This window comes from the organism of the source record quoted next, unplaced genomic scaffold, assembly GCF_019419815.1.
Source record: "Pyrus x bretschneideri cultivar Hongxiangsu unplaced genomic scaffold, Pyrus_bretschneideri_v1 Contig20, whole genome shotgun sequence".
Classification (NCBI taxonomy): domain Eukaryota; kingdom Viridiplantae; phylum Streptophyta; class Magnoliopsida; order Rosales; family Rosaceae; genus Pyrus; species Pyrus x bretschneideri.
Window position 1 is genome coordinate 5,751,491 of NW_025999502.1, and position 25,242 is coordinate 5,776,732.

The window sequence follows — 25,242 nt, forward strand, 5'->3', positions numbered from 1 at the left end:
GTGACATCACTAGTTAATTCTCAAGTTTTCCTTGTGTTATTGAATTGGATGACATCATACGACAACCCAAAGCATTCTTCAAAAGTTCCTTACATGACATCATAATAAAGATACAATCAAAGATCATTACGTTCAATGAAAACTATAAGCATTGACAAAGCACTTGTGACTATGACATCATGACACTTATGCTAGGAATTGAACTTAACGCGATTGTGACTAGCAACCTTCACTACTTGTGAATATAAGTGTGTGACAATTATGTGAAACAAACTTATATTCTAGCATCATATTCATGCAAGCCAATTAAGTGTCGACCCCTAATTAACAAACACAAATATGTTATTACTCGCACAGTTAAGCCAATTGCATTCACGATTCAAGAACTCATAACTGGAATTTATCAAATCATCTTGCACACATAGTTATGGCTTCGAAATCACCCCTAACCAATAGGGGTTTAGCCACTCATGTTCATAGCAAATGAAAGGAAAATAAATTAAACATTGAAATCATAAAACGAATTACACCTAGAATGCACCAACGACGAAGCTTGAGCATCCAAGAGTCCTTCCTTCTTTCTCCTTGCTATGGCACAAAGGTGGAAAGGATGGTTGGGATGTGTTTTAGGATCAGGGATTATGGAATTGGATGGAGGATAGGCACGGCAAGGTGTAGTGTTTGGTTGGAATTGTGTTTCTAGGATTTTAGGATGTGTAGAGTGGTGTGGCTAGATGAATGGACGAAAATTGGGTGAATGAGTGATCCCCTTAGTGCCTTGCTACAAAGCCTTATTTATAGGGCTAGGAAAGGTTTAGAACTTAGTTGAAACCAAAAGGTTTTGTACCAGAAATTCTATACATGAAACACTTAAAGGATATATGTGTGTAGCTTGGACAAGGTAGGACGGCTTGGACAAGGTAGGAGACAAGATAGGACGGCTAGGAGACAAGCTAGGACGGCTAGGAGACAAGCTAGGACGGCTAGTGACAAGCTAGGACGGCTAGTGACAAGCTAGGACGGCTAGGAGACAAGGTAGGACGGCTAGTGACAAGCTAGGACGGCTAGGAGACAAGGTAGGACGGCTAGGAGACAAGGTAGGACGGCTAGTGACAAGCTAGGATGGCTTGTTCTTCCAATACAGAAATTAGGCACCATGTGTGAATAGATAAAGCCTTCTAGAAATAAGGTTTTTAGGCCCCCTTGCAGCTCCCTAACTGAATTCAAGCCTTCAAATTCGTCCATCCTCATGCCTCCATGCTTGCACTATCCAATCTTGGCCCAAAAATGCTCTAGAATGCTCCAAATTGCTTCTTTTTGCATACTTTGACACTAAAACCTGAAATTACACGAAAATGACTTTAAACACTAAACTAACTAAGGAAAAACAACATAAATGCATGAGAACAAGCCAATTAAGTCGCATAAAAATGCTCCTATCAGTGTTAAAAGGTTAATAATTGGAAAATTAAAGTTTTTCACCACTTATATAAAAACACGTGATGTACCATCCGTGTTTCCGTCATAACTAAAAATTTCTCCTAGTATTGAATGTTTGCTGAGGTGGAACTACGATCAACGAGAAAATTGCAATAAAAATGGGTTATTCATAAGATAGATTATGATGTTTTAAACCAACTTCTTTATCTCGATTTTTGGTTTTCAGCTCTTTTTTTTTTTTTAAAACCGAAAATTAAAAGTAGTTATTTTATAAGATTTCAGTTTTCAGATTTTAAATAAATCAAAACAAAGCCGCAAATCAATAGTGGTGGTCGACGGCTTCTATGCTTCGTCTAGAGACCTTCGACGGCTGGGGAGCAACTACAGTTGTTATAGATGCTTAGAACTTTTCCTGTTTTGTGGTTTGTGTGTGCTGGGCTCCAAAGTAGATTTTGGGCTTGTTTTGTGTGTTGTTGGGGTTCATGTTGTTCTTTGTAGGGATGAGCAACGAATATAGTGAATAGGTAACCACGGTTATTTATTCATAATCGTTTATATTCATACTCGCATAACCGTTTACCCATTAGGTAATTGCATAAACGATTATACTCATACCCATAACCGTTTATAAACAGTTAACCATACCCATAATCGTTTACCCATTTAACAATAATTATTTATCCGTTTACCCGTATTTAAATCTATTTATCATTTTTTTACCCGTTTACCTATTTTTTCACCCATCTACATGTTTTTTATTTAACAACTTAAAAATTACAAAAGAAAAATTTGTCATAATTTTCATTTTCTAACAATTAAACATCATTATAGGTACATTTTAACATGCATTTCTCTATTTTAATCATTTCAATCCTTATAAAATTCGAATAATTGAAATAATATTTTACGAAAAATATTTTTCTACTGCACCCAACAAACGCCGGGAACGGAAGTGTAGGGCTCCAAATAATCGGGTCGGGTACTTTCCGGAACTTTCCTATTCGATCTTCCTCTCTCCACCGCTATAAAAACGAACGCTCACTGCGCTGCTTCCTCTTTCATTTTTCTCTCTGCAAACTCCAGAATTTTAAATAACACAAACCCTGTAATTTCCAATATAAAAAGAAAAAACATAATAACTTACATAATTCACACACAAAGAATGCAATTTTTTTTTTTTTTTTTATACTGAAATTGGGCCGGAAACCTTACAATTATTGATAATTTTTTTCCACCCAATACCAGTTATCAATTCTAACAAAACGCTAAATCCTATTTTTTATTATTCAAGCACTTCACTGATGACATTTATTATACACACACACATGCATACCCAAAGCGGAGGTCGAAGCTTGGGCTTCGCTTCCCATGACGGAGGAAGAGGTGGATCTTCATATAGAAAATTACCTGATGAATCGGAGAATCATGGAATCAAGTCATATGGGATCTTGTTGATTTAATAGAGAAAAAGATCAGTGACTGGGTTCATGAAATGAGAAAATAGCTGAGAGAAAATTAATATCAGATCCGTAGAATCTTGTAGAAACTGTACAAAAGCTCCCTCTCTTCATCTGCAATGAAACAAACCAAATAAACGGAGCAACGTTTGCCGTAAGGGTTAAATTGGAAATTCGTGCTTGGGCCAATCTTTCTTGGACTCATTTACAGTTGGGTTTTGTCCTAATCATTAAATAAAACTATATATACGATGGTTTTTTAATTAAGATTCAAAGTTTTGAAATCCTTATCATTAATTTTCTTAAAAAAATATTTAGAAGACAATTCAAATGAAAAAGGCGAAATATATATATATATATATATATATATATGGAGCAACATACTAGGCCGCAGACCCAGCATATCGCCCCTCGGCCCAAAGCATGCGCCTCCATTTCCCTTGCCAGATAGCCAGGCCCGCAGGCCCATCTTCCTTCTCCAAATGACGCAAGGCGCAGGACCGCAGGTGGGCCTCCCACTTCTCTCCAACGGCCTGTCTATCACGCGATGATCTCGAGAGCAGATATGAAATATTGTAGCAATGATTTTTTAACTAAAAATTCATTACCATTGGTCTCTTACCTCATCAAAATGTGTAGCTATAGTCCTTTTTGTCAACTTCGTAAAAAAATTGTCAAAATAAGTTATGTTGGAAGGACCATTGCTACAATCAGAGTCTCTCAACTCATCAAAACGTGTAGCTATAGTCTTTTTCGTCAACTTTGTCACAATTTTGTGAAATAAGTTATGTTGAAGGGACCATTGCTCCAATTGGGTTAAAGTTGAGGGACCATTGCTCCAATTGGATTAAAGTTGAGGGACCAATGATAATGAATTTTTAGTTGAGGGACCATTGTTGCACATTTCGATGAGTTGAGGGACCCATGCTAATGAATTTTTAGTTAAGGAACCATTGCTCCAATTAAATTAAAGTTAAGGGATCATTACTAAATATAATCGATCAACATAACAATAGTTCATTAGTTTTAATATTTTCTCAAGGACCAAACAGAATGTAAGAATGGAGTCTCAGTACCTTTCTCTCCGAGTGAGAGTTCTTCTCTCCTACTGAGAGTTGTTCTCACCTTCTGGTGTGAGCCTTCACAAATCAAGAACAACCGGTGGCGCCAACCCTAGCCGCGGCTAGGGTCAATCGCCGTTTCCTTCCTTCTTTTTTTCTCTTCTTAGCTCTTTGCTTCTACTGTTCTCTCTCCCTGTTTTTAACCTAGATCTATTCTATCCCTCTTGCCCAGTTAGTGTCCCTCTTATTGTTTCATCTTTATTCTGGTGTTTAGCCATGTTTATTGTGGAGATCTTGTGTAGAGCTCTTGTGTCGTCACTGGCTTGGGTGTTTCCTACACCATCACCTTCTCATGTTTCTTTGCCTTCTTCGGCAGCATTGTTCGTGGGTTTCCACGAACTTCATCTCGATAGCTGGCTTCCGTTGTGCTGTTGCTGGCTATTCGTACTTTGTGGCTGTGCTCATGTAGCTGATCGCAGTAGGATGTTGCATCTGAAGAGGGAATACTAGGTTCTGGAGGAGGATTTGGATGGATGGGGGTTACTACATCGAAGAGGGTTGCAGTGGTTGCTTCTAGAGTTTGTAAATTAGTCTTTGTGTTTGGGTTGCAATAGTTGGTTGGCCCTATGGTACTTTGTGTTGTTTTGGCCCACTATTTGCTTGTCCATGTGTTTGCTTTGGGCTTTTATGATATGTATGTTTGTTTTTGGTTAGTAATAAAAGTTGCACTTTGACAAAAAAAAAAAAGAAAAAAAAAAAACAGAATGTAAGAATATGAAGGAATTTAAAGTTTCACCTTGGGAACTTTGTAGATCTTCTTGTATATCTGTGCATGCCAATGATCTGCTAAACCGAAATTCTGAAAAGAAACTCGAGTAAATCAATTTAGGAAGAGATTAAAAGAAAGATGTGAATAAATTAGAAGAAGAAGAACATGAAATTTCAAAGACGTAAAAGAGCAAAATGAGAAATTTTTTAGAGCAACTACGATATTCATTAATACGACGAAAGGAATGCGTATAAATAGAGGATACGATGCAATAAATGGGTCTTGATAAAAACTTTGCCGGGGATTTCAACTCGGTCAAAGGAAAATAGAGCGACCTGCGCCAACAAAATTACAAAACTGTACTATCCTCAAACATAAGATCAGTGATTACATCAAGAGGTTCCTCGAAACAGAGCATTTGTTGATCCAAGAACAAACCCAATCTTGCCAAACTATGTGCGACCTTATTTGCCTCCCTTTAGTGAAAGTCAGCCTTGTTTGGGGAATTGAATGCATAAATTGTCGACTATCGTTAAACACATGCCCCAAAGGAGGCGTATCGTCCGCTGTATTCCGTTATACACCGCAAGAACTAGTTGTGCATCTCCTTCAAACTCCACCGACTCGGCATGCATATCCCATGCAAACATCACTGCGGATCGAGCTGCCACCATCTCCGCCAGTAGTGGCGATGAGATACCAAATAAGATTTCAGTTTTTAATTTAGATTTCAATTAAATAAAAACAAAAACAAAAACAAAAGACGAAATAATGATTATCACACCATCCTTTACTAAGGGAAATACAAGATGGTTGAGGATCCACGATTACATTTCAGAACACAATGTGAACAAGTATTTTACGCACACAAGGACAAAAGGTCAATTTACTAATAATAATCTTATAGGTCTATGTCAAAATATTTTGCAAGGCACGTACGACGTTGATCATTTTTGGAGCACTGAAATACCTAAAAACACCACTCTGTGTACCACCTTAATTAGTATATAAACTGCAGAGCAAGTCAACTATTTCAGTATATCAGCTCATCATCATATCCTTTACCAAATCCAACCCTAGCTTCCTCTCTAATACGCTAGCAAGTTACCCATGGAGTTTCTTAACATGAAGGTGTGGAAATGTATGTACTTGGGTTTAATCCTCATGTTGGGAGCTTGGTCTTCTCAAGCCACTTCGCGCAGTCTGCAAGATGCAGCAATGTATGGGAGATACGAGCAATGGTTGGCTCGTTATGGTCGCGTGTATAACAATGTTAATGAGAAGGAGACTCGTTTCAAGATATTTAAGGAAAATGTGGCGTTTGTAGAATCTTCTAATAAGGATGCAAACAAAAATTACAAATTAAGTGTCAACCAATTTGCAGACCTTACAAATGAAGAGTTCAAAGCATCAAGAAATGGATTCAAGGGCCATGAGTATTCCACAAAGACAAATTCTTTCAAATATGAAAAGGTGACTGCAGCTCTACCAGCAACAATGGACTGGAGAAAGAAAGGAGCTGTAACCCCCGTCAAGGACCAAGGCCAATGCGGTAAGTACATAAAAGTCTAGCTTCCTGCCATTACATTAGAGAGACACTATATATTCATCTTTTATTTATTCCTTAATCTAACTGCTTTTGATACCACTCAAAATACAGGATCTTGTTGGGCTTTTTCAGCAGTAGCCGCCACCGAAGGAATTACACAGCTTACAACTGGTAAATTGATCTCTTTGTCTGAGCAAGAGCTTGTTGATTGTGACACTGGTGGTGAAGACCAAGGTTGTTGGGGTGGCTTGATAGATGACGCCTTTCAGTTCATCCAACAAAATCACGGGATTAGCACAGAAGCTAATTACCCCTACATCGGTGTTGGTGGTACATGTAACACCAAAAAAGAAGCCAACATTTCAGCCAAGATAACTGGCTATGAAGTTGTCCCTGCAAATAGTGAAAAGGCCCTTCTAACCGCTGTTGCTCATCAACCTGTCTCCGTTGCCATTGATGCTAGCGGTTCCAACTTCCAATTCTATTCAAGTGGTGTCTTTAATGGAACCTGTGGAACGAGCCTTGACCATGGTGTTACCGCTGTTGGATATGGCGTGAGTGACGACGGGACTAAGTATTGGTTAGTGAAGAACTCATGGGGTGCAAAATGGGGTGAAGCTGGGTACATAAGAATGCAAAGAGATGTTTCTGCACCAGAAGGACTTTGCGGGATTGCTATGTCTGCCTCTTACCCCACAGCTTAGTTAATTAAATCAATGCCTACTAGCGATATGCCTTGTAGGTAGTATGATCTGTATCAACCTGTATGTGTAAAACATTTATAAGATTAATTAAGATAATTTTTGGCTATTCTCATCTTAATTTAATACTCACTCCCTTGGTGATTTGGTTTTCAAGGATTCCTAATCACACACAACTTAAATTTGATAAGAAAGATTAAAATTAGTACATCAAAAGAGCACATTTATTCTCCATCTTGGTCACCCGGTGACCAAAAGGAAATATGGTCCAAGTTGGCACTGCCCCCACCACTAGCGGAGCCAAGGGGGGGTGCATTGGAATCCCTTGACCCCAATAAGTTTTTAAATTCTCTCTTGTGAAAAAATATTTGATCCCTATAGCAACAAATGAATTATGGCCAAATTTAGTGGGTCATTTGCTGTTTTTTGGTCAAGGGATAAGTGGTGATGGACAACTTATATAGCACAAGTACACTACTATGTGGATAAGTGGTGATGGACAACTTATATAGCACAAGTACACTACTATGTAATGTCTCGTACAATAAGAATACATGAACAAAAATTTACATGTTCTTATTTTATTAGTACATGACGCCACTGCGACAATTTACTCATTCTCGTGTCTCCAGATATCCTAGTTTATTGCAAAAATTGAAAAACCTTTTCTTTTCCCTTTGAACTACATCCATAAACCAATAACTAGACCTTCGAAGGAACCACCATCCACAGTAACATTATTAATATTTTAACTACTTACTAAACCGCAAAATCATAATACAACATTCAGCGTTAAACTCCTTGCAACGTGATGAAGTATAAGTAAAAACCGAATAAACTAGGATAAACTACAGCACACCTTAAATATGGAGCCAAACGGAACTCCATAGGCCAGTTGAGGCAGTAGGTTCTTCGAGTTTTAGTTGCTCTGACGCAACTCTGGTCGCACAAAGTCTGCATCAGCAGTCACTGAAATGTCAACTGTAGGTCTCAGTTCGGCGCGTACTTTGATAGCTCCATGCACTGGATCTGACATGAAATTGCTGATGCGGTCTCGGTTGATGGGTACACCATTGTTCCCAGAAACTAAGGCCTGCTGAGTAAGGATGTAATCAAACCGTGGAGCTCATTTCCATGATCCCGACCGAGAATGAAACTCCCCGTGCATACATACAGGGATTCAAAGAATCTACCGACTCAGTAACATTTTCATTAATGATCTCCGAATATGAGCGTGTGGTCATACGATGACTTGGATTCTCATGCAACACTGACACTGGTTCTGTAGATACCGTGACTTGCTCATTTGAGGGTAGGTTAGGATGTATGGGAGGGGATGACAAAAGTGTAGCAGGATTAGGACTCGGTTGGTCGAGGGAAGTGTTTGGATTATGTTGAACCTGTTCAGTGGTTGTAGTATTGGGATTGGAAGTGGTTGGTTACCGGATTGGTTACCGGTAAAGAGAGACCTCGTCGTGACATTAAACGTAAATAATAGGGCAGGTGAGGATTGCTTACCGGATGGCGTGACGTCTCCCAAAGAAGATGTGAGTCCCTTAAAAGGGAAAAAGTCCTCATCGAATAGGACATGCTTGGTCGGGAAAAAAAAATTATTCCACTATGTGGTGAAGCCAACATAGGGTCATTGGTTGCTCATAACTCCGCTAGCTTTAAAACCGTAAAGCATACTTATTTGTATATTTTCATATGACCCCTAAACATAATTGCAGCAAACGAAAAGAATAAGTCAAAAACACCAAATTACAAATTGTTGCTTTTTTTGTGCAACCTCTGTACAATTATTTGTAGGTTTTTTTTTTCGTTCTTTCTTTTGTCTTTCTTCTCCTATTTCTTGTGTGCGACATTATGGTATTCAACAAGTGTTTAATAAAAAGCCTCGCTTGATATAAAGCAACAAACTACGACATATTTCAGTAGGTACCGACCAGAAGCTCGATGAAATGATCCAAAGAAGTCTTTTTGGCAAAAATTATGACTCAATTATTAAAAAATTATGGCTCCGCCTTTACACTTGTTCTCAAATTGATATACGAGCACGGATGTGCATAGGAACACATAGATGTAATCATCGTCTAAGTGTAGAGGATGTAATCACGAGCGTTTGTATATTCTTTTCACATTTTTCACACTTCTACATTCATTATTATGAATTTTTATTTATTCTAAACTCCTTGAAACACATTGTTCACAAGGGTTTCTAGGATTTTAAAAATCCAAACGACAATGTACCCATCGTCAAATTGTAGAGGATGCGGGGTCACAAGCATTTGCATATTTCTTCACATTTTTCATACTTGTGATTAATTATTATGATTTTTTTATTGTGCTTCGGTATTTTTAATATGCTTTGGTCTTTTTAACGTGCATTGAATTTTTTTAATCTCACTTATGTGAGATTAATTAAATACTATGCCTCTAGTAGTAAGGTATTTTGGTAGTTTAATTATCAAACTAACTTTTTTTCTATCAGATTGAAACGGGTTACCTGTTGATAAACCTGTTAAGAATTTGTCAGTGACCTGGTAACACAATTATAGTTGACGTGTTAATCCCAAACTTATTATTGTCGTGTCGTTTCGGATCAGATCAGGTTATCTAATTGTGTAAGAAATTGTCAGGCCTATTGGAGACTCCAAACCTTACAAATTATTCAAGGACAATTCAAGGATCCACGAGTTTTTCCTTGAATATCTTGAAACGAGTTTCCTTCTCATGAACGCCTGAGGATCCACGAGTACATTTCAGAACACAATGTGAAAAACTATATCACGCACACAAGGACAAAAAGGTAAGCATCAGGTCCCAAATTAAATGAAAGGTCAATTTACTAATAATAATCTTACAGGTCTATATCAACATATTTTCTAAGGCACGTACCACGCTGATCATTTTTTGGGGCACTGAAATTGCTATAAAAGCCATTGTCTCTACCACCTTGAGTAGTATATAAATGGCAGAGCAAGGTCTACCATTTCAGTATATCTGCTCATCATCATATCCTTTACCAAAATCCAGCTTGCTTCTACTACAATAGCTAGCTACCCATGGAGATCCTAAACCGGCAGCTATGGAAGTATATGTGCTTGGGCTTGATCCTCATGTTGGGAGCTTGGTCTACTCAAGCAACTTCTCGCAGTCTGCAAGATGCATCAATGTATGGGAGATACGAGCGATGGTTGGCTCGTTATGGCCATGTATATAATGACGTCGATGAGAAGGAAACCCGTTTCAAGATATTCAAGGAAAATGTGGCGTTTATAGAATCTTCTAATAAGGATGCAAACAAACCTTACAAATTAAGTGTCAATCAATTTGCAGACCTTACAAATGAAGAGTTCAAAGCCTCAAGAAATGGATTCAAGGGCCATGAATGTTCCACGAAGACGACTTCTTTCAAATATGAAAATGTGACTGCTGCTTTGCCAGCAACAATGGACTGGAGAAAGAAAGGAGCTGTAACCCCCGTTAAGGACCAAGGCCAATGTGGTAAGTACATAAAGGTCTTGCTTCCTGCCATTAATTTAGAGAGACACTGTATATATTCATCTTTAATATATTCCTAATCTAACTACTTTTGATTCCAATCGAAATACAGGATGCTGTTGGGCTTTTTCAGCAGTTGCCGCCACCGAAGTTGTTACACAGCTTACAACTGGTAAATTGATCTCTTTGTCTGAGCAAGAGCTCGTTGATTGTGACACCGCTGGTGAAGACCAAGGTTGTGAGGGTGGTTTAATGGACGATGCGTTTCAGTTCATCGAACAAAATCACGGGATTAGCACGGAAACAAATTACCCGTACAACGGTGTTGATGGTACATGTAACACCAAGAAGGAAGCCATCATTGCAGCCAAGATAACTGGCTTTGAGGATGTGCCTGCAAATAGTGAAAAGGCCCTTCTAACCGCTGTTGCTCATCAACCTGTTTCCGTTGCCATCGATGCTAGCGGCTCCGACTTCCAATTCTATTCAAGTGGTGTCTTCACTGGAACTTGTGGAACGAGTCTTGACCATGGTGTTACCGCTGTTGGATATGGCGTGAGTGACGACGGGACTAAGTATTGGCTAGTGAAGAACTCATGGGGTGCAGAATGGGGCGAAGCTGGGTACATAAGAATGCAAAGAGATGTTGCTGCACCTGAAGGACTTTGTGGGATTGCTATGTCTGCCTCTTACCCCACAGCTTAGTCAATTAAATCAATGCCTACTAGCTATATGCCTTGTAGGTAGTCTGATATGTATCAACCTGTATGTCTAAAATATTTATAAGATAATTATGATAATTGCATGGATATTTCTCATCGTAATCACGCACTTTTAAATTTGATATGAAAGATTAAAATTAGGACAGCAAAAGTACACATTTATTCTCAGGTGACCAGAAGAACATATGGTCCAAGTTAGCATTGCCCTCCCACTAATCAAAAGAATTGCTTTCAAACATCCATTCAGGCAGCTGTTGGGCTTTTGCAGCAGCGGGAGCCGTAGAAGGAATTACTCAGGTTACAAAAATTGAAAACTACATCCGTAAACCAATAACCAGACCTTCTAAGGAACCACCATCCGCAGTAACATTATTAATATTTTAACTACTTCGTACTACCGCAAAATCACAACACAACATTCAGCGTTAAACACAACTTGCAATGTGATGAAGTACACATGATCAGTAAAAACAGAACAAACTAGGACAAAGTACGGCACACCTTAAATATGGAGACAAACGGAATTCATAGGCCAGCTCAGGCAGTAGGTTCTTCGAGTTTTAGTTGCTCTGACGCAACTCTGGTCGCACAAAATCTGCATCAGCAGTCACTGAAATGTCAACTGTAGGTCTCAGTTCGGCACATACTTTGATGGCTCCATGCACTGGATCGGACATGAAGTTGCTGATGAGGTCTCGGTTGATGGGTGCACCATTGTCCACAGAAACTAAGGCCTGCTGAGTAAGGATGTAATCAAATCGTGGAGCCCATTTCCTTGATCCCAACCGAGCTGTTGTTGAACAGTTATCAACCATGAAAGAAACTCCCCGTGCGTGCATAAAAGGATTCAAAGAATCCACCGACTCAATAACACTTTCATTAATGATCTCCGAATATGAATGTCCTTTCTTCCTCAATACTTCGATCTGAAAATTAATAAAAAGCAATTAAAATCAAATGCAGAAGAAATTATCCCCAGTTACTAACAAAATCATTTATTTCTATTACATTTACGACAAAGATAAAATAACATCACAGCATTTATGTTCCAAGGATCTGAAGGTTCAATTGATAGAAAGAAACCTATAATTTGCATTACGAAACAATACGCGTGTTCATTGTTTAGTTGATGACCTAAAATATATATTTGAAGTAGATGTTTCATGATTTTGAGTAGATACATAGACAGAAAAATAACCCTTTACAAAATCCACATTCTTAACTATAGGTCTAAACCTGATATGCATCTTAATCAGAGAAAAGTAAAAACATCAAACTATTTTCATATACCAATCTTTTGTTGCCAATATTTTAATATTTTTAGGCACACAATTGCTATTCGGACTGTTTAATTAACTTAGTCTGGTGTCAATATAAAGTCAACGACGAACGTTATTAATTTTGGCAAGTTAAGCAACTCGGAAAAATCCCATTCATGTGTAAGCAACTCGGAACAATTGCTTGTTGGAAGCTAATTTCTTCTTTTGCAATGTCACATTCTCACCCATTCTGAAGGGGTTAGGCTCGTACCTGCGCCATCATTAAGGCAACAAAAACACCCGCAGTGAAAGGGTGTAATGGGCCTAGATCACCAGCTGGCCTTGTTGATCTGACACGCTCACCGACTTTCCACATGCGGGTCTGATCAATTTTACCCATTGGGAATGCAGGCAGACCCTCCTTCTCCTGCAACAAAGGTATGTTCATTATCAATTGCATGACATTAATATTCGTTTACTTAAAGTATTAAAAGAACTATGACTCTGAGAATCATGTACTTCTAAACAACAATAATCAAAATTTGGGCTTTCACCAATTGAAAACAGATGGAGAACATACATAAAAGCGACGACCGGCCAAGACAACACTGCGGATCTCGCTGCCACTGGCAACATCTTCATAGCATTCATACAAGATGTCCATGCATGGATAAAATGAGGCGCTATATGCAGCCTCAAATTCCTTTTTGCCATCTTCAGACAAAGAGTTGTAAATCTCTAACATTCCCTGTTGGGAAAAATAATAAAAACAATGACCACTTGTTCTTAAATTGACAAGCACAGACGTGCAAGGAACACACAGATGTAAACTACAAATAATGAAATTCATGTGTGGGCAGTACCTTAGTCGAGATGGTCCTTGACACAATTCCAGTTATACATTCAACAGTGTTTTTATAAGCCAAATCCTCACTCATTCCATTTTCAGTGTACATTCTAAACAGGGACTCCACAATTCCATGAACAGCACCAAGTAATATGCCTACAAAGCAGAGAAGAAGAGATGAGATATCAACTTTACTGGATTCAAAGCATAAGCAAAGAAAAAAGAAAGAAAGTTACGATGTAGCGAATAAAACATACCTCGTTCACCAAAGATGTCACTTTTGTATTCCTGCTCTAGTGTAGTGGCAAATGTGAAAGGAGAACCAAGGGCAACTGACCATCCCAGGGCCACATCTGTGGCTCTACCATCAACATCCTGTACAAACACAGCACATTTAGTATCCAGGATATTGGGCCAGAAAATATTTAGTCAGAGAGAGAGAGAGCTGACCTGGTGGACTGCAAAACTGGAATTAATTCCTGCACCATTTATCTCTTTGCCTTGGACATAAAGTCTCCTTACAGATGGACCCATCCCCTTGGGACATACAGCAATTACACTGAAGTTCTTGGGAAAGTCAAGTCCCACTGACTGCAAATGCCCTAGAAGAAAACCATGGGAAAGACCAAGTATACTATTTGGTTTCATGTGTGAAAATATTTTATCATAATTATCGGCCTGCAACATGAGACAAAGTTAAATCCTTTCAGAAAGATGCTTCTTAGGGTAGCCAGAAAACAGGCTCGATCACCCACACACTCACGACTTCATTCCAATAGAGATTACTTTCTGTAATATGGCCTGATTCTCAACAAAGTGAAACTTCACCAAGCAAACGTTACTTAGGCTAGCATGGCAGCAAATAATTTCCGACCAGCAAAACAAAATCATGCCTAATTATGAAGATATTCATGAGATGACAATTACATGCAGATAGCCTAATACCACTCTGGTTTAATGCTAACAAATGACTTGTTAAGAACTCACATGGTAGAGAACTTAAAAGATACTTGCTTATTAACACCATCATTCAACAACTTTCAGCACATATAGTTCGCGATATTACATCAAAGAAAAAACAAAACAATATAGTAATTGGATTATCAGTACTTCAGTCTTTATTAACCTATTTTCCAAAGTGAATTATTAGTAAGTATGAAAAGTCAGTATCCAGGGATAAGAAGATAAGACATGGTTGAAAATGATAAATGGATTAGCAGACCCAAAATCATTTTAGCAGAAATAGAAGCGCTGCTGCAACTACAAGTTACAGCCAATACTTGCAGAAATACAATAACCAAAAGTGCAATTGACAGACCTGTGCAGAATCAGAGATTAGTAGCAACACGAGATCACTGCTTGAGATTGTTTCCCATATATCCCCAAAGTCCCATTCTCCTCAGTGAAACCAGCTGCACGAGCTTCAGCAAAAGAACGAGAACCCTTCCTGAGTCCAATCTGTAAAGTCACAACAAGTTAAATTAGTTAACCGCAAGACATTGAAAAATAAGTCAGTAACCATATCTTTTTTTCATATGAAATATATTTTAGTGTAAACAGAAAAGCATTTACCTTGACAACAATGTCAGACTTTGCTTCAACCAGAGAATCTCTTAGATTCTGAGCTTGAGCAGGTCCCTGAGGAAAAGATAGGTTAAAGACCCAAATAACATATAGTGACTGAGACAGAAAAACAATTTACATTCACATTCTACAACAGTAAAAAAAGCACGGAAAAGAATTACAATACGTAACCACCCCCTCTCAATTAATACTGGATTACCATAACGAATCTATTGGCTTAGAGAACAACCGTATGAATACAGAAACAGACAGCAAACCTAAGAACCAATGCAGACCCAAATACTAAGCATGATATTCAATAAACTAACCATTTAACAAATAGATAAAATATATGAGAGAAAGTTCATTCACCTGAGAACCCCAACCGATAACACCAATCTGCTTAATACCCTTGAAAGCATCGGGCAGCAAATGGAACAGATCCCTTCCTCCTCTCACAATATACTGCAGTCAGCATCAAACCCACCACACACAACAATCAAAAAATCCAAATGGAAATCTTTCTCAATCATTATTAGCAATATGCATATGGTTACAACAAATCAATACAGTTTACATGAATTCGCATAAATCGGCGGAAAATCACTGAACACTTTGGCCTCCTTTTCCATTCCAACCCTTCTATTGTTTGTTTGTTAAAGATAAGTACGGAGAATATGCACAAAAGCTATCAGGCAGTATAAAAAGCTTCCCTTCTCTTTCCCCAACCCATTTATTCAAATCCAAGCAAAACCCATCAACTCAATTTGTAAATTAACTAAGCAATATCATAAATGTGTTTGTACAAATAGACAGATAGTGAGAGCGAGAGAAGGAGCGACCTCGTTGTGACCAGCGAGGTTGATCTTCTCCTTGGTGAAAACAGAGGTCTCGAAATCCAGAGGAGGGGGCTTAATGGACGGCATTGACACCATGCCGTGGTGGGATGAGGGCAATAATTTTGATTATTGATTGCTTGAACTCCGACTGTCTATGAAACTCCAAATTCAATTGAGTTTTGATTGAATGAAAGGGGAGGAAAAACATGGAGAAGATGAGGACAATAATTGCTTTGTCGTGGTGGGATAGTTTTGTGAGGATTAGTTACCTAGAGTTAGAAAAACAGGATGCACAATATTGTCATCAAGTGGGCCACTGGGGATGCAAAATGATAAACTCAATTTAGTTGCCTACTAATTTTTTTAATTGTAGTTTAATTAAGGTTGGTAATTGGGAATTAGAACGCAAACAATTTTATTTTCCTTTTTTTTTTAAATGAGTAGGGGCATTCGCCCCCTAGGCCTACCCTAGCTCTGTCCATGGTGATTAAGTACACATGACAAGTGAAAACAAAATAAAGTAAACCCTACACAAAGTAGTAAGGATAGGAGAGAGGAACCTTTCGGACCCAAACCCTCTGGATCCTTCTTCTTTAAAGGCCGAGTCAGCGTCGTGGCTTTCCCGGAGTCAGCATCGTGCTTCCCTAGAGTTGGCGTTGTGCCTCGCTAGTGTTTGTTACTGACTATGTCTAACTGACTATGTCTACATAATAGTCGTCGACGATCATGGTTCTATAAAACTGAACGTGTTGAAGTTTCTTTATAAACAAACCAAAAAAATGAAGAAGAAAACATAGAATTGAAGAAGAAGGATTGTTAAAGAAGAAAAAGCAAAAGCAAACTGTAGAAAAGAAAGAAGATCGAAGAAGGAGAATCTGGAGGGTTTGGTTTTGGAGATGATTCTCTCCCTAACGATAGAATTTGATGGCTCTCTTCCTAGCTTTGGCAGTTTCGCTGCACGGTTCATGATTGCTTCCTTCCTTCACTCATCTCATGCAAACTCTAGGCGGGATCGTGTGCCTATACCTCTCAAATAAGTCCTGAAACAGCTCATTGGAAAGGGTAAAATAGGCACAAGAAAATATTTGATTAATTGTGGTAGTAAATATAAGCTGACTCATCCTCCTAGCATGGAATATGTGCTGAGGCGGAATGATGATCAATGAGTTTACATTGAAAATTAGAAAAAGAAAAAATGGGTTCTTTCGAATAATATTATTCTTACCATTTATTTGGATTATTATTTATATTATTTTTTTAATAATGTTGGAATCCATATATGTTGATGGACTCTATCTCTATTAAAGGTATAATATAAATAAATAGTAAGTATATCATTACTCTGGGTTATTCATAAAATGTTCTTATGATGGTTTAAACTAACTTTTCTATTTTAGTTTTTCACTAGCAATAGTATTCGCGAGATGTTGCGGGTTTTTAAACTGTATAAAACATTCAAAAAGTACTAAACACCTTTCATAAGCAACTCTATTTACAAAATGTGAAAATCTATTTACAACCACATTTACAATGACTAACATATTTACAGTAACTTATATATAAGTGTCCGAGTGTTCATATCATGGTCATTGGATTCTGGTGCGGAGTTCATAGATTTCTATGGGTTTGAACTGAAGAGTTCAATGAACTCGCTCTAAACTCCAATCAATTACAGGGCTGCTATCTGTCGGCAACTCATCATCAAGCTCAGTATGCTTTTCATCTCAACTCTCCATTCACAGAAACTCAATAGCCATCTACTCCTTCATGATCAGAGCATTAATCTACCTCAATTATAGTTCTAAAACTGAATTCAACCCATAAACCCAATTCTAAATTACCAAACAATTAACTAAAACAAATTTAGCATCAGATAACGCTTTAAACAGACAAAAAACACAATATGCAATCTTCCACCGTCGAAACCCGAAAACAGATGATCATAAAAAAAGCACCCAGATGATCAAAGCAAAATGTGTTTTACTCATGCAAAGGTTTGCATTTTATTTATACCCAACCCTCAAACTTGCAGAAATCAGACAAAAGCAAAAATTAAGATGTAGATATGTCCTCAAATATACCATGTGGAAGCAAAGCTTAGATGTTTGTGAAGCAAACTGCGACATGAGCTGTAACCACTTGATGACTATATAAATATGCAAACATGCATGCAGCTCCACTTGATGATATGAGATGATTTGAGCTACCAAAGGAAAATGTTACTGGGGATATCCAAATGTCATCTTTAAGATCAAAGTGATTTCAAAATAAATTTACTGATGACAAAGTTTATCAAAGTTATTTGAAGAATGATCTGCTGAACATGTGACTAAATTATGACATTATAGGCTCTCAATGCCATACAAATTCAGGTTGTCCACACCGCATTTTCGACTATAGGAGTTCTGAAACCTGTTAATATCTGACTTAATGAAGACCTCAATTAACTATGTTTTATGATTGAAACTACACTCTAGAATTTTAAATTTTTAGTCTAAATTAGAAGACTGAAAAAGCAAAAAATAATTGGCAAAAATATTGGTAAAAGGATTGGCAGTTCATAATTATTCGGCTTGTTGGCAAAGGAAGAAAGGATGTTTTATCGAATGTGCAAATCTACAACTTTTTTATTCATCGAATGTGCTATATTACAAAGAGAAGCACATGCGTCCAGAGAATTGAATATTAGTATCACTACTATGTATTTAGTTTCATGAAAACAAAGCACATTGAATTGAATTACACAAAGAAATGGACAAATTGAAGCAGAGTACACCATTTGAATCTTCGTCGTCGTTGGAAATCGAGCAAAGTCTCCGGATGCATATAGAGATATTCCCGACGAACGCGAGAACTTCCTTGGTCACACCAAGAGCAGCACCATCTACCTTTGCCTCATCTTCTCATCAAAACTGAAGCGAATTTGAAGGGATTTTAGTGAACTCCGAAACCCTATTAACAGATGGGGAAAATATTATATTATACCGAACACATCTATCAAGTAAAAGGATGATTATTATACTGAACTTACACAGTCAAGAGCTAGGTTGCGGTGGAGATGGACCTTGAATAGGGCTTCTTGGTTGAGCAATGCTTCTTCTTCACATATTCAGCAGCAATGTCCTAAACAAAAAATCATATGATGATTCATATTTTTTTGTCTACTCAAGTTGTATAGTGTAATAATGCAACTGCAAAAGGACCAAGAGAATAAAACTTCTACTACTAAAAAGCTTTTACAAAATCATAAAATTATAAGAGTTTGAACCCTAACGGAAAGTTATATGAGTAGACGAAGTTCTTAAAGCAAGATCATAAGCTCTTGCAGCTTCTCCTCCGTATCATAGCCACCTGCAGGTCAAATTAACAGAAATTCGATGCTAAATCAAAAACTAAAATCCTTAACTATTGTAGTAGAGAAAATTCATATCAAGATAAACTACATTATTTAATTTGAATGGAATCAAACATAAACTTGAAATGTAAAAAATTAATACCTAAAGTCAGTTTTCAGCAGCAATTAATAGTAGCATAACTCAGATTTCAGTGGTAGGGACCAAAAAAAAAATTCAGTTAAAAAGAAACAATTCCAAAAAAATAGTAAGGATGATGTTTTGTTTTTATTGACCAATCTTGTCTTCTTTTTTCTGATTATCCCTTCGTTCTTGCAGTTGTTGTCCCACATATTTGCCTTATATCTTTCATTTCATCTATGCCTAATGGAAACAAAATTTAACACACCCATTTGTAGTTTTAGCTAACTAACTCAAGGAATCCAAAAGAATTCAATCAGAAAACATAAAATAATAACAAATGGAGAAAAATGAAGAGCTTACAAAGATGGACAAAACTTTTGAGCTTACTTGAAACTTTTTAGCGCTTAGTTTTTCTTAACAGCTCAATCCCCTACTTCGTAAATCTGCAAGGCCTAATGAGTATGAGTTAATCTAGAGATTTTGATATAACATCTCAGAAATTAAATGAATAATTTAGATAAAATGAAATCATATCCAAAGTACCCATAACTTTAAGAGAAAATTTGTCCTAGACCTTGGAAATTTAAACGAAGAATTCTACCAAAAAGGTAAATCAAGATTATGGAGGCTTCAGAGAAGAAAAAGACTGAAACGTCGTTCCACTGATAAGTGATGATGTGTTTTCTTGGTCCCTTGAAGATATTTTCGACGAGTATTTGTCCAGGACCAGCTATATTCAGACTTCTAATTTCAATTTTCATTTTTTATGAATTTTTAAATGTAAGTGTACCTTGTGGCTTTTGAAATTTTGGTTGAAATTGTGAATGCTGCTCTGTTAATTAAATGTTGAAAGGATTTTGTAAAAACTATACTGGATTTTACAATGCAGTTACAAAACTTAAGACCGTACAATTACACTTTTAATAAATAAATGCAGAAGTTTAAGTCAGTTACCTTGAGGACAAAGCGCGTCCAAAGGTAGGAAGAAATAGCCGGAAACCACAATTATTGAGATTTGCCAAAACCTGTTAAAAAAATTACCATCAACTCTAACGAACTTAGAAAACTATACTGGATTTTACAAATGCAGTTACAAACCCAGAAAAGTAAAAAATAATAATAATAATAAAGCCTCATTTCTACATCTGAGTCAAACTCAATATTTAAGAGGAACGAAGGATTTGTGAAAAACAAAGGGTAAGACAAAGATAGCAAAAGCATAGATTAGCAAAGCCTCAAAACGAAAGCCAAAGGTAAAGTGAAGAAGAAGACAGCCGAGGTAGATAGATTAAGGATGAAAGACGCGTGGCCAACATGGGCAACCACAACTATATATAAAACATACTTGATAGAACATGTAATCGCTTTAACAACATCATTATTAAAAAAATCCTTGGGCGGCAGCTGAAAGGCTGCCATGGTTCATTAGCGCGTATAAGCCAATAATTTTGTCCACTGTGATTATTTGTTACATCAGCATTTGTTTAGAATTCACAAACGCATGAAAAATTTATAGGAACATAAAAATTCCAGAACAACGAAAAAATATGCATGTATTGCGAACTCTATGTACACTCTTACATGCGCAAAAGAAGACAAAAAAAAAAAAAAATCATTAAGAGCTCTTAGATGCACAAACCAACAAAGAATCAATCAGATATAAGATGATGTTAACGATTGAGACAAAACTTAATTTAGTTGTCTATCAAATTTTTTTAATTGTAGTTTAATTTGGGCTGGTAATTGAGAATTAGAATGCAAATATTTTGTTTTTTAATTAAATGATTGGGCGCATCCGCTCTCTAGGCCTACACTAGCTCTGTCCATGGTGATGAAGTTGATAAGTGAAAACAGAATAAACCCTACACAAAGCAGTAAGGATAGGAGAGAGGATCCTCTCCAGATCCTTCTTCTTTAAAGGCCGCATCGTGGCTTTTCCGGAGTCAGTGTCGTGCTTCCCTGGAGTTGGCATTGTGCCTCGCTGGCATTGGTTACCAGCAATGTTGACGTAATAGTCGCCAACGATTGTGGTTCTATAAAACTGAGCTTGTAGAAGTTTCTCTATAAACAAACAAAAAAAAAAAAATGAAGAAGAAAACGCATAATTGAAGAAGAAGAAGCAGAAGCAAAACTGCAGAAAATAAAGAAGATCGAAGAAGGAGGATCCGGAGGGTTTGGTTCCGGAGTGGATTATCTCCCTAATGATAGAATTTGATGGCTCTCTTCCTAGCTTTTATGGTTTCACTGCACGGTTCATGATTGCTTCCTTCCTTCACTCATCTCATGCAAACTCTAGGCGGGATCTTGTGCCTATACCTCTCAAAGAAGTCCCGCAACAGCTCATTGGAAGGGGTAAAATAGGTACAAGAAAAGATTTGATTAATTATGGTAGTAAATATGGGCTGACTCATCCTCCTCGCGTGGAATGTTTGTTGAGGCGGAAGGATGATCAATGAGTTTACATTGAAAATTAGAAAAAAAATGGGTTCTTCAAATAATATTATTCTTATTATGTATTTGTACTATTATTTATATCATCTCTCTAATAGAAATTAGATCTATATATATTGGTGAACCCTACCTTTATTAAGGGTATAATACAAATAAATGGTAAGTATCGCATTACTTGGGTTATTCATAAAATATTCTTATGATGGTTTAAACTAACTTTTCTATTTCACTTTTTCATTTTCAGTTTTCATTTTTTAACAACTGAAAATTGAAAATAGTTATTAAATGAGATTTTAATTTTCATCAAATTTTAAATAAGTGAAAACAAAGCCGCAAATAAGTAAAAACAAAACTAAAAATGAAATAATTATTAAACTGCCATTTGAGTAAGTAAATCCAACATGGTTGATTATCGACGTACATATTTCAAAACCCAATATAAACAAGTATATTAAGCACCCAAAGGACAAAGGCCCCAAATTAAATGAAGGTCAATGAAGGAAAAGGATCCTCGCTGGATCCTTTTCTTGGGGATCTAAGAGATCCCGTGATCGTAATCATTCATCGTATATCGTACGGTTAGAAATTATTTTAAAATTTAAAATTAAATATAAATAGTACTTAACGAAAACTGATCACACAATGTATAATAAACGGTCATGATCACAGGATCCTAGAATTCCTAGGAAAAAAATCCTCGCCGGATCATTTTCCGTCAATATGAACAAGCATCAAACATATTTTTTAAGGCACGTACCATGCTATGATCATTTTTTGGAACACTGAAATAGCAAAAAACGCCACTCTCTGTACCACCTTAATTAGTATATAAACTGCAGAGCAAGTCTACCATTTATGTATGTCTGCTCATCATCATATTTTTACTTTATCCAACCCTAGCTTCCTCTCTAAAACGCTAGCTAGCTACCATGGAGTTTCTTAACATGGAGGTGTGGAAATGTATGTACCCGGCCTTGATCATCATGTTATCAATGTACGGGAGATACGAGCAATGATTGGCTCGTTACGGCCGCATATATAACTACATCAATGAGAAGGAGACTCGTTTGAAGATATTCAAGGAAAATATGACGTTTATAGAATCTTCTAATAAGAATGCAAACAAACCTTACAAATTAATTGTCAATCAATTTGCAGGCCCTTACAAATGAAGAGTTCAAAGCCTCAAGAAATGGATTCAAGGGACATGAGTGTTCCACAAAGACAATTTCTTTCAAATATGAAAATGTGACTGCAGCTTTACCAGCAACAATGGATTGGAGAAAGGAGCTGTAACGCCCGTTAAGGACCAAATGCGATAAGTACATAAACGTCTTGTCATTAATTTAGAGAGACACTATATATATATATATTCATTTTTATTTGTTCCTTACTTTAATTACTTTTGATTCAAATCAAAATACAGGATGTTGTTGGGCTTTTTCAGCAGTGGTCGCCACCGAAGGAATTACACAACTTACAACTGGTAAATTGATCTCTTTGTCTGAGCAGGAGCTCGTTGATTGTGACACCACTGGGGAAGACCAAGGTTGTGAGGGTGGCTTGATGGACGATGCGTTTCAGTTCATCCGACAAAATCACAGGATTAGCGCATAAGCTAATTACCCCTACAACGTTGTTGATGGTACATGTAATACCAAGAAGGAAGCCAGCATTGCAGCCAAGATAACTGGCTTTGAGGACGTGCCTGTAAATAGTGAAAAGGCCCTTCTAACCGCTATTGCTCATCAACCGGTTTCCGTTGCCATTGATGCTAGTGGTTCTGACTTCCAATTCTATTCAAGTGGTGTTTTCACTGGAACTTGTGGAACGAGTCTTGACCACGATGTTACTGTTGTTGGTTATGGTGTGAGTGACGATGGGACTAAGTATTGGCTAGTTAAGAACTCGTGGGGTGCAGAATGGGGCGAAGCTGGGTACATGAGAATGCAAAGAGATGTTTGCTGCAGCTGAAGGACTTTGTGGGATCGCTATGTCTGCCTCTTACCCCATAGCTTAGTTAATTAAATCAATGCCTACTAGCTATATGCCTTGTAGGCAGTATGATATGTATCAACCTGTGTGTGTAAAATATTTATAAGATAATTGTTGGGTATTTCTCATCTTAATTTAAGAGACTCACTTCCTTGGTGATACGATTCTCAAGAAATCATGATAACACACTGTTGACCCTAAAAATTACAAAGCATACGTGGCGTGCAGGCCGAGTACCTAATGAGCTAACTACTTCCTTCGGTTGATGCGGGGCGTGCCAACTCATCGGCCAAGCCTAGCCGAGGAGTACAATTTATTGATGTTGCGTTGAGCGCATTGCTGACTTCTTGATCTTGCGATTGTGGCCGAGGAAGGAACAAGTCTCGGCCTTTGGATTCTCGAGCCTGAAGACAAGGCTGCTAGTTCTCCGAAGTTCACGAATTATCGGCACCGGATTCGGTCACAGTGATTATATTCGTGAGAGTATAAGCACGTCGAATCGACACCAGACTATATGGACACAAGTACTCAAAGGAGATGTATGTCTTGATGGTAAATGTGGTTCGGCCGTCAGAATGCCGAACTCTGAAACTCACTTGTGAGTATCCAATCATAAAATCACTCGGCGTTCAATGTGCCGAATGTCATAACTCATAACACCTTACTTCGCCGGGAAGGCTAATAAGATGACCTCTGCCAATAAGGATTCGGAAACCCTTCTCGACCGAGACTTAGATAGGTAACCAGTCGACCTCGACACAGTGTTATTTATCCAAACTGAAGGTGCTCCTCGGTCGACTGATTCTACGGCAACATTGCTGTTTATCGAAATTGAAGATGTGTCAGCGAAAAAAGAAAATAAAAAATCTTAAGATGTTTGAGAGGTTTGCGCAGGGCAGTTGTAAGTCGAATTGGAGAGAGACTCGAATTGTGCACTTTGCTCTCTATTTATAGAAACAAATCCTCTTAAGATCAAGTTGAAACCACATTCAGATTAGGACTTCTTATTCTGATCCAACTTTATCTCGACCAATCCTACTCTTATTAGGACTTTGAACTCACCCCCTTTTTTAAGCCGTATTCATTGCCGGCCAAGAATCCATATTGCATTAGAACCTCTTATCGTATTGGGACTTCGACCTATCCGTTCATCCAAATCACTCATTCTTGCAATAAGACTCGACCACCTTCACTGAACGACCCAGGACCACTAGGCAGCCCATAGTACATTTGGAAAAGCTTTGGGTCGAACATAAACCTACGCTCGGCCCAATAATATTATTTTGGGCCCAAACACACACTTTTAGATTTGATATAAAAGATTAAATTAGAACACCAAAAGCACACATTTATTCTCCATCATGGTCAACCAGTGACCAAAACAATATATGGTCTGTGTAGCATTGCCCTCCGACTCATTAAAAGATTGCAATCAACATCCATTCAGGTAGCTGTTGGGCTTTTGCAGCCATCGAAGCTGTTGAAGGAATTACTAATCAACTTACAAATGGTCAATTAACTTTGTCCGAGCAACAAGTGGTTGATTGTGATATCCACGGTGAAGACCTAAGTTGTGGTGGTGTCTACCTTGACCGTGCTTTTGAGTTCA

At 37.6% G+C, this 25,242-nt stretch overlaps 3 protein-coding genes, 1 long non-coding RNA gene and 1 pseudogene across 4 annotated transcripts; 3 read left to right on the forward strand and 2 right to left on the reverse strand.

The window, feature by feature from the left end:
- Positions 1-5,837: 5,837 nt before the first annotated feature.
- Positions 5,838-7,032, forward strand: LOC103945421 (senescence-specific cysteine protease SAG39-like). The gene is made up of 2 exons (XM_009355990.2): positions 5,838-6,279; positions 6,388-7,032. Exons 1-2 carry the CDS (start codon positions 5,838-5,840, stop codon positions 6,978-6,980), a joined length of 1,035 nt encoding a protein of 344 aa, XP_009354265.2. The 3' UTR covers positions 6,981-7,032.
- A 2,641-nt stretch (positions 7,033-9,673) lies between these two features.
- On the forward strand, positions 9,674-11,373 carry LOC103945423 (senescence-specific cysteine protease SAG39-like). The gene is made up of 2 exons (XM_009355993.2): positions 9,674-10,484; positions 10,594-11,373. The coding sequence occupies exons 1-2, from the start codon at positions 10,043-10,045 to the stop codon at positions 11,184-11,186; spliced, it is 1,035 nt and encodes a 344-aa protein (XP_009354268.2). The 5' UTR covers positions 9,674-10,042; the 3' UTR covers positions 11,187-11,373.
- Positions 11,374-11,526: 153 nt separating this feature from the next.
- LOC103945422 (ketol-acid reductoisomerase, chloroplastic) lies at positions 11,527-15,896 on the reverse strand. Its single transcript, XM_009355992.3, is given in 11 exon segments — positions 11,527-12,129; positions 12,734-12,889; positions 13,043-13,210; positions 13,326-13,465; positions 13,567-13,684; positions 13,760-13,987; positions 14,628-14,695; positions 14,698-14,767; positions 14,882-14,947; positions 15,245-15,337; positions 15,715-15,896. Coding segments are annotated over 11 exon segments (1,566 nt in total). The 5' UTR covers positions 15,808-15,896; the 3' UTR covers positions 11,527-11,763.
- Positions 15,897-18,295: 2,399 nt separating this feature from the next.
- On the reverse strand, positions 18,296-20,786 carry LOC125477113. Its single transcript, XR_007258311.1, has 4 exons — positions 19,575-20,786; positions 18,986-19,062; positions 18,743-18,834; positions 18,296-18,663 (listed from the first exon to the last, which is right to left on the reverse strand). It is a non-coding gene; the product is annotated as an uncharacterized LOC125477113 (long non-coding RNA).
- Positions 20,787-22,567: 1,781 nt separating this feature from the next.
- Positions 22,568-23,658, forward strand: LOC103945469 (annotated as a pseudogene).
- Positions 23,659-25,242: the final 1,584 nt, after the last annotated feature.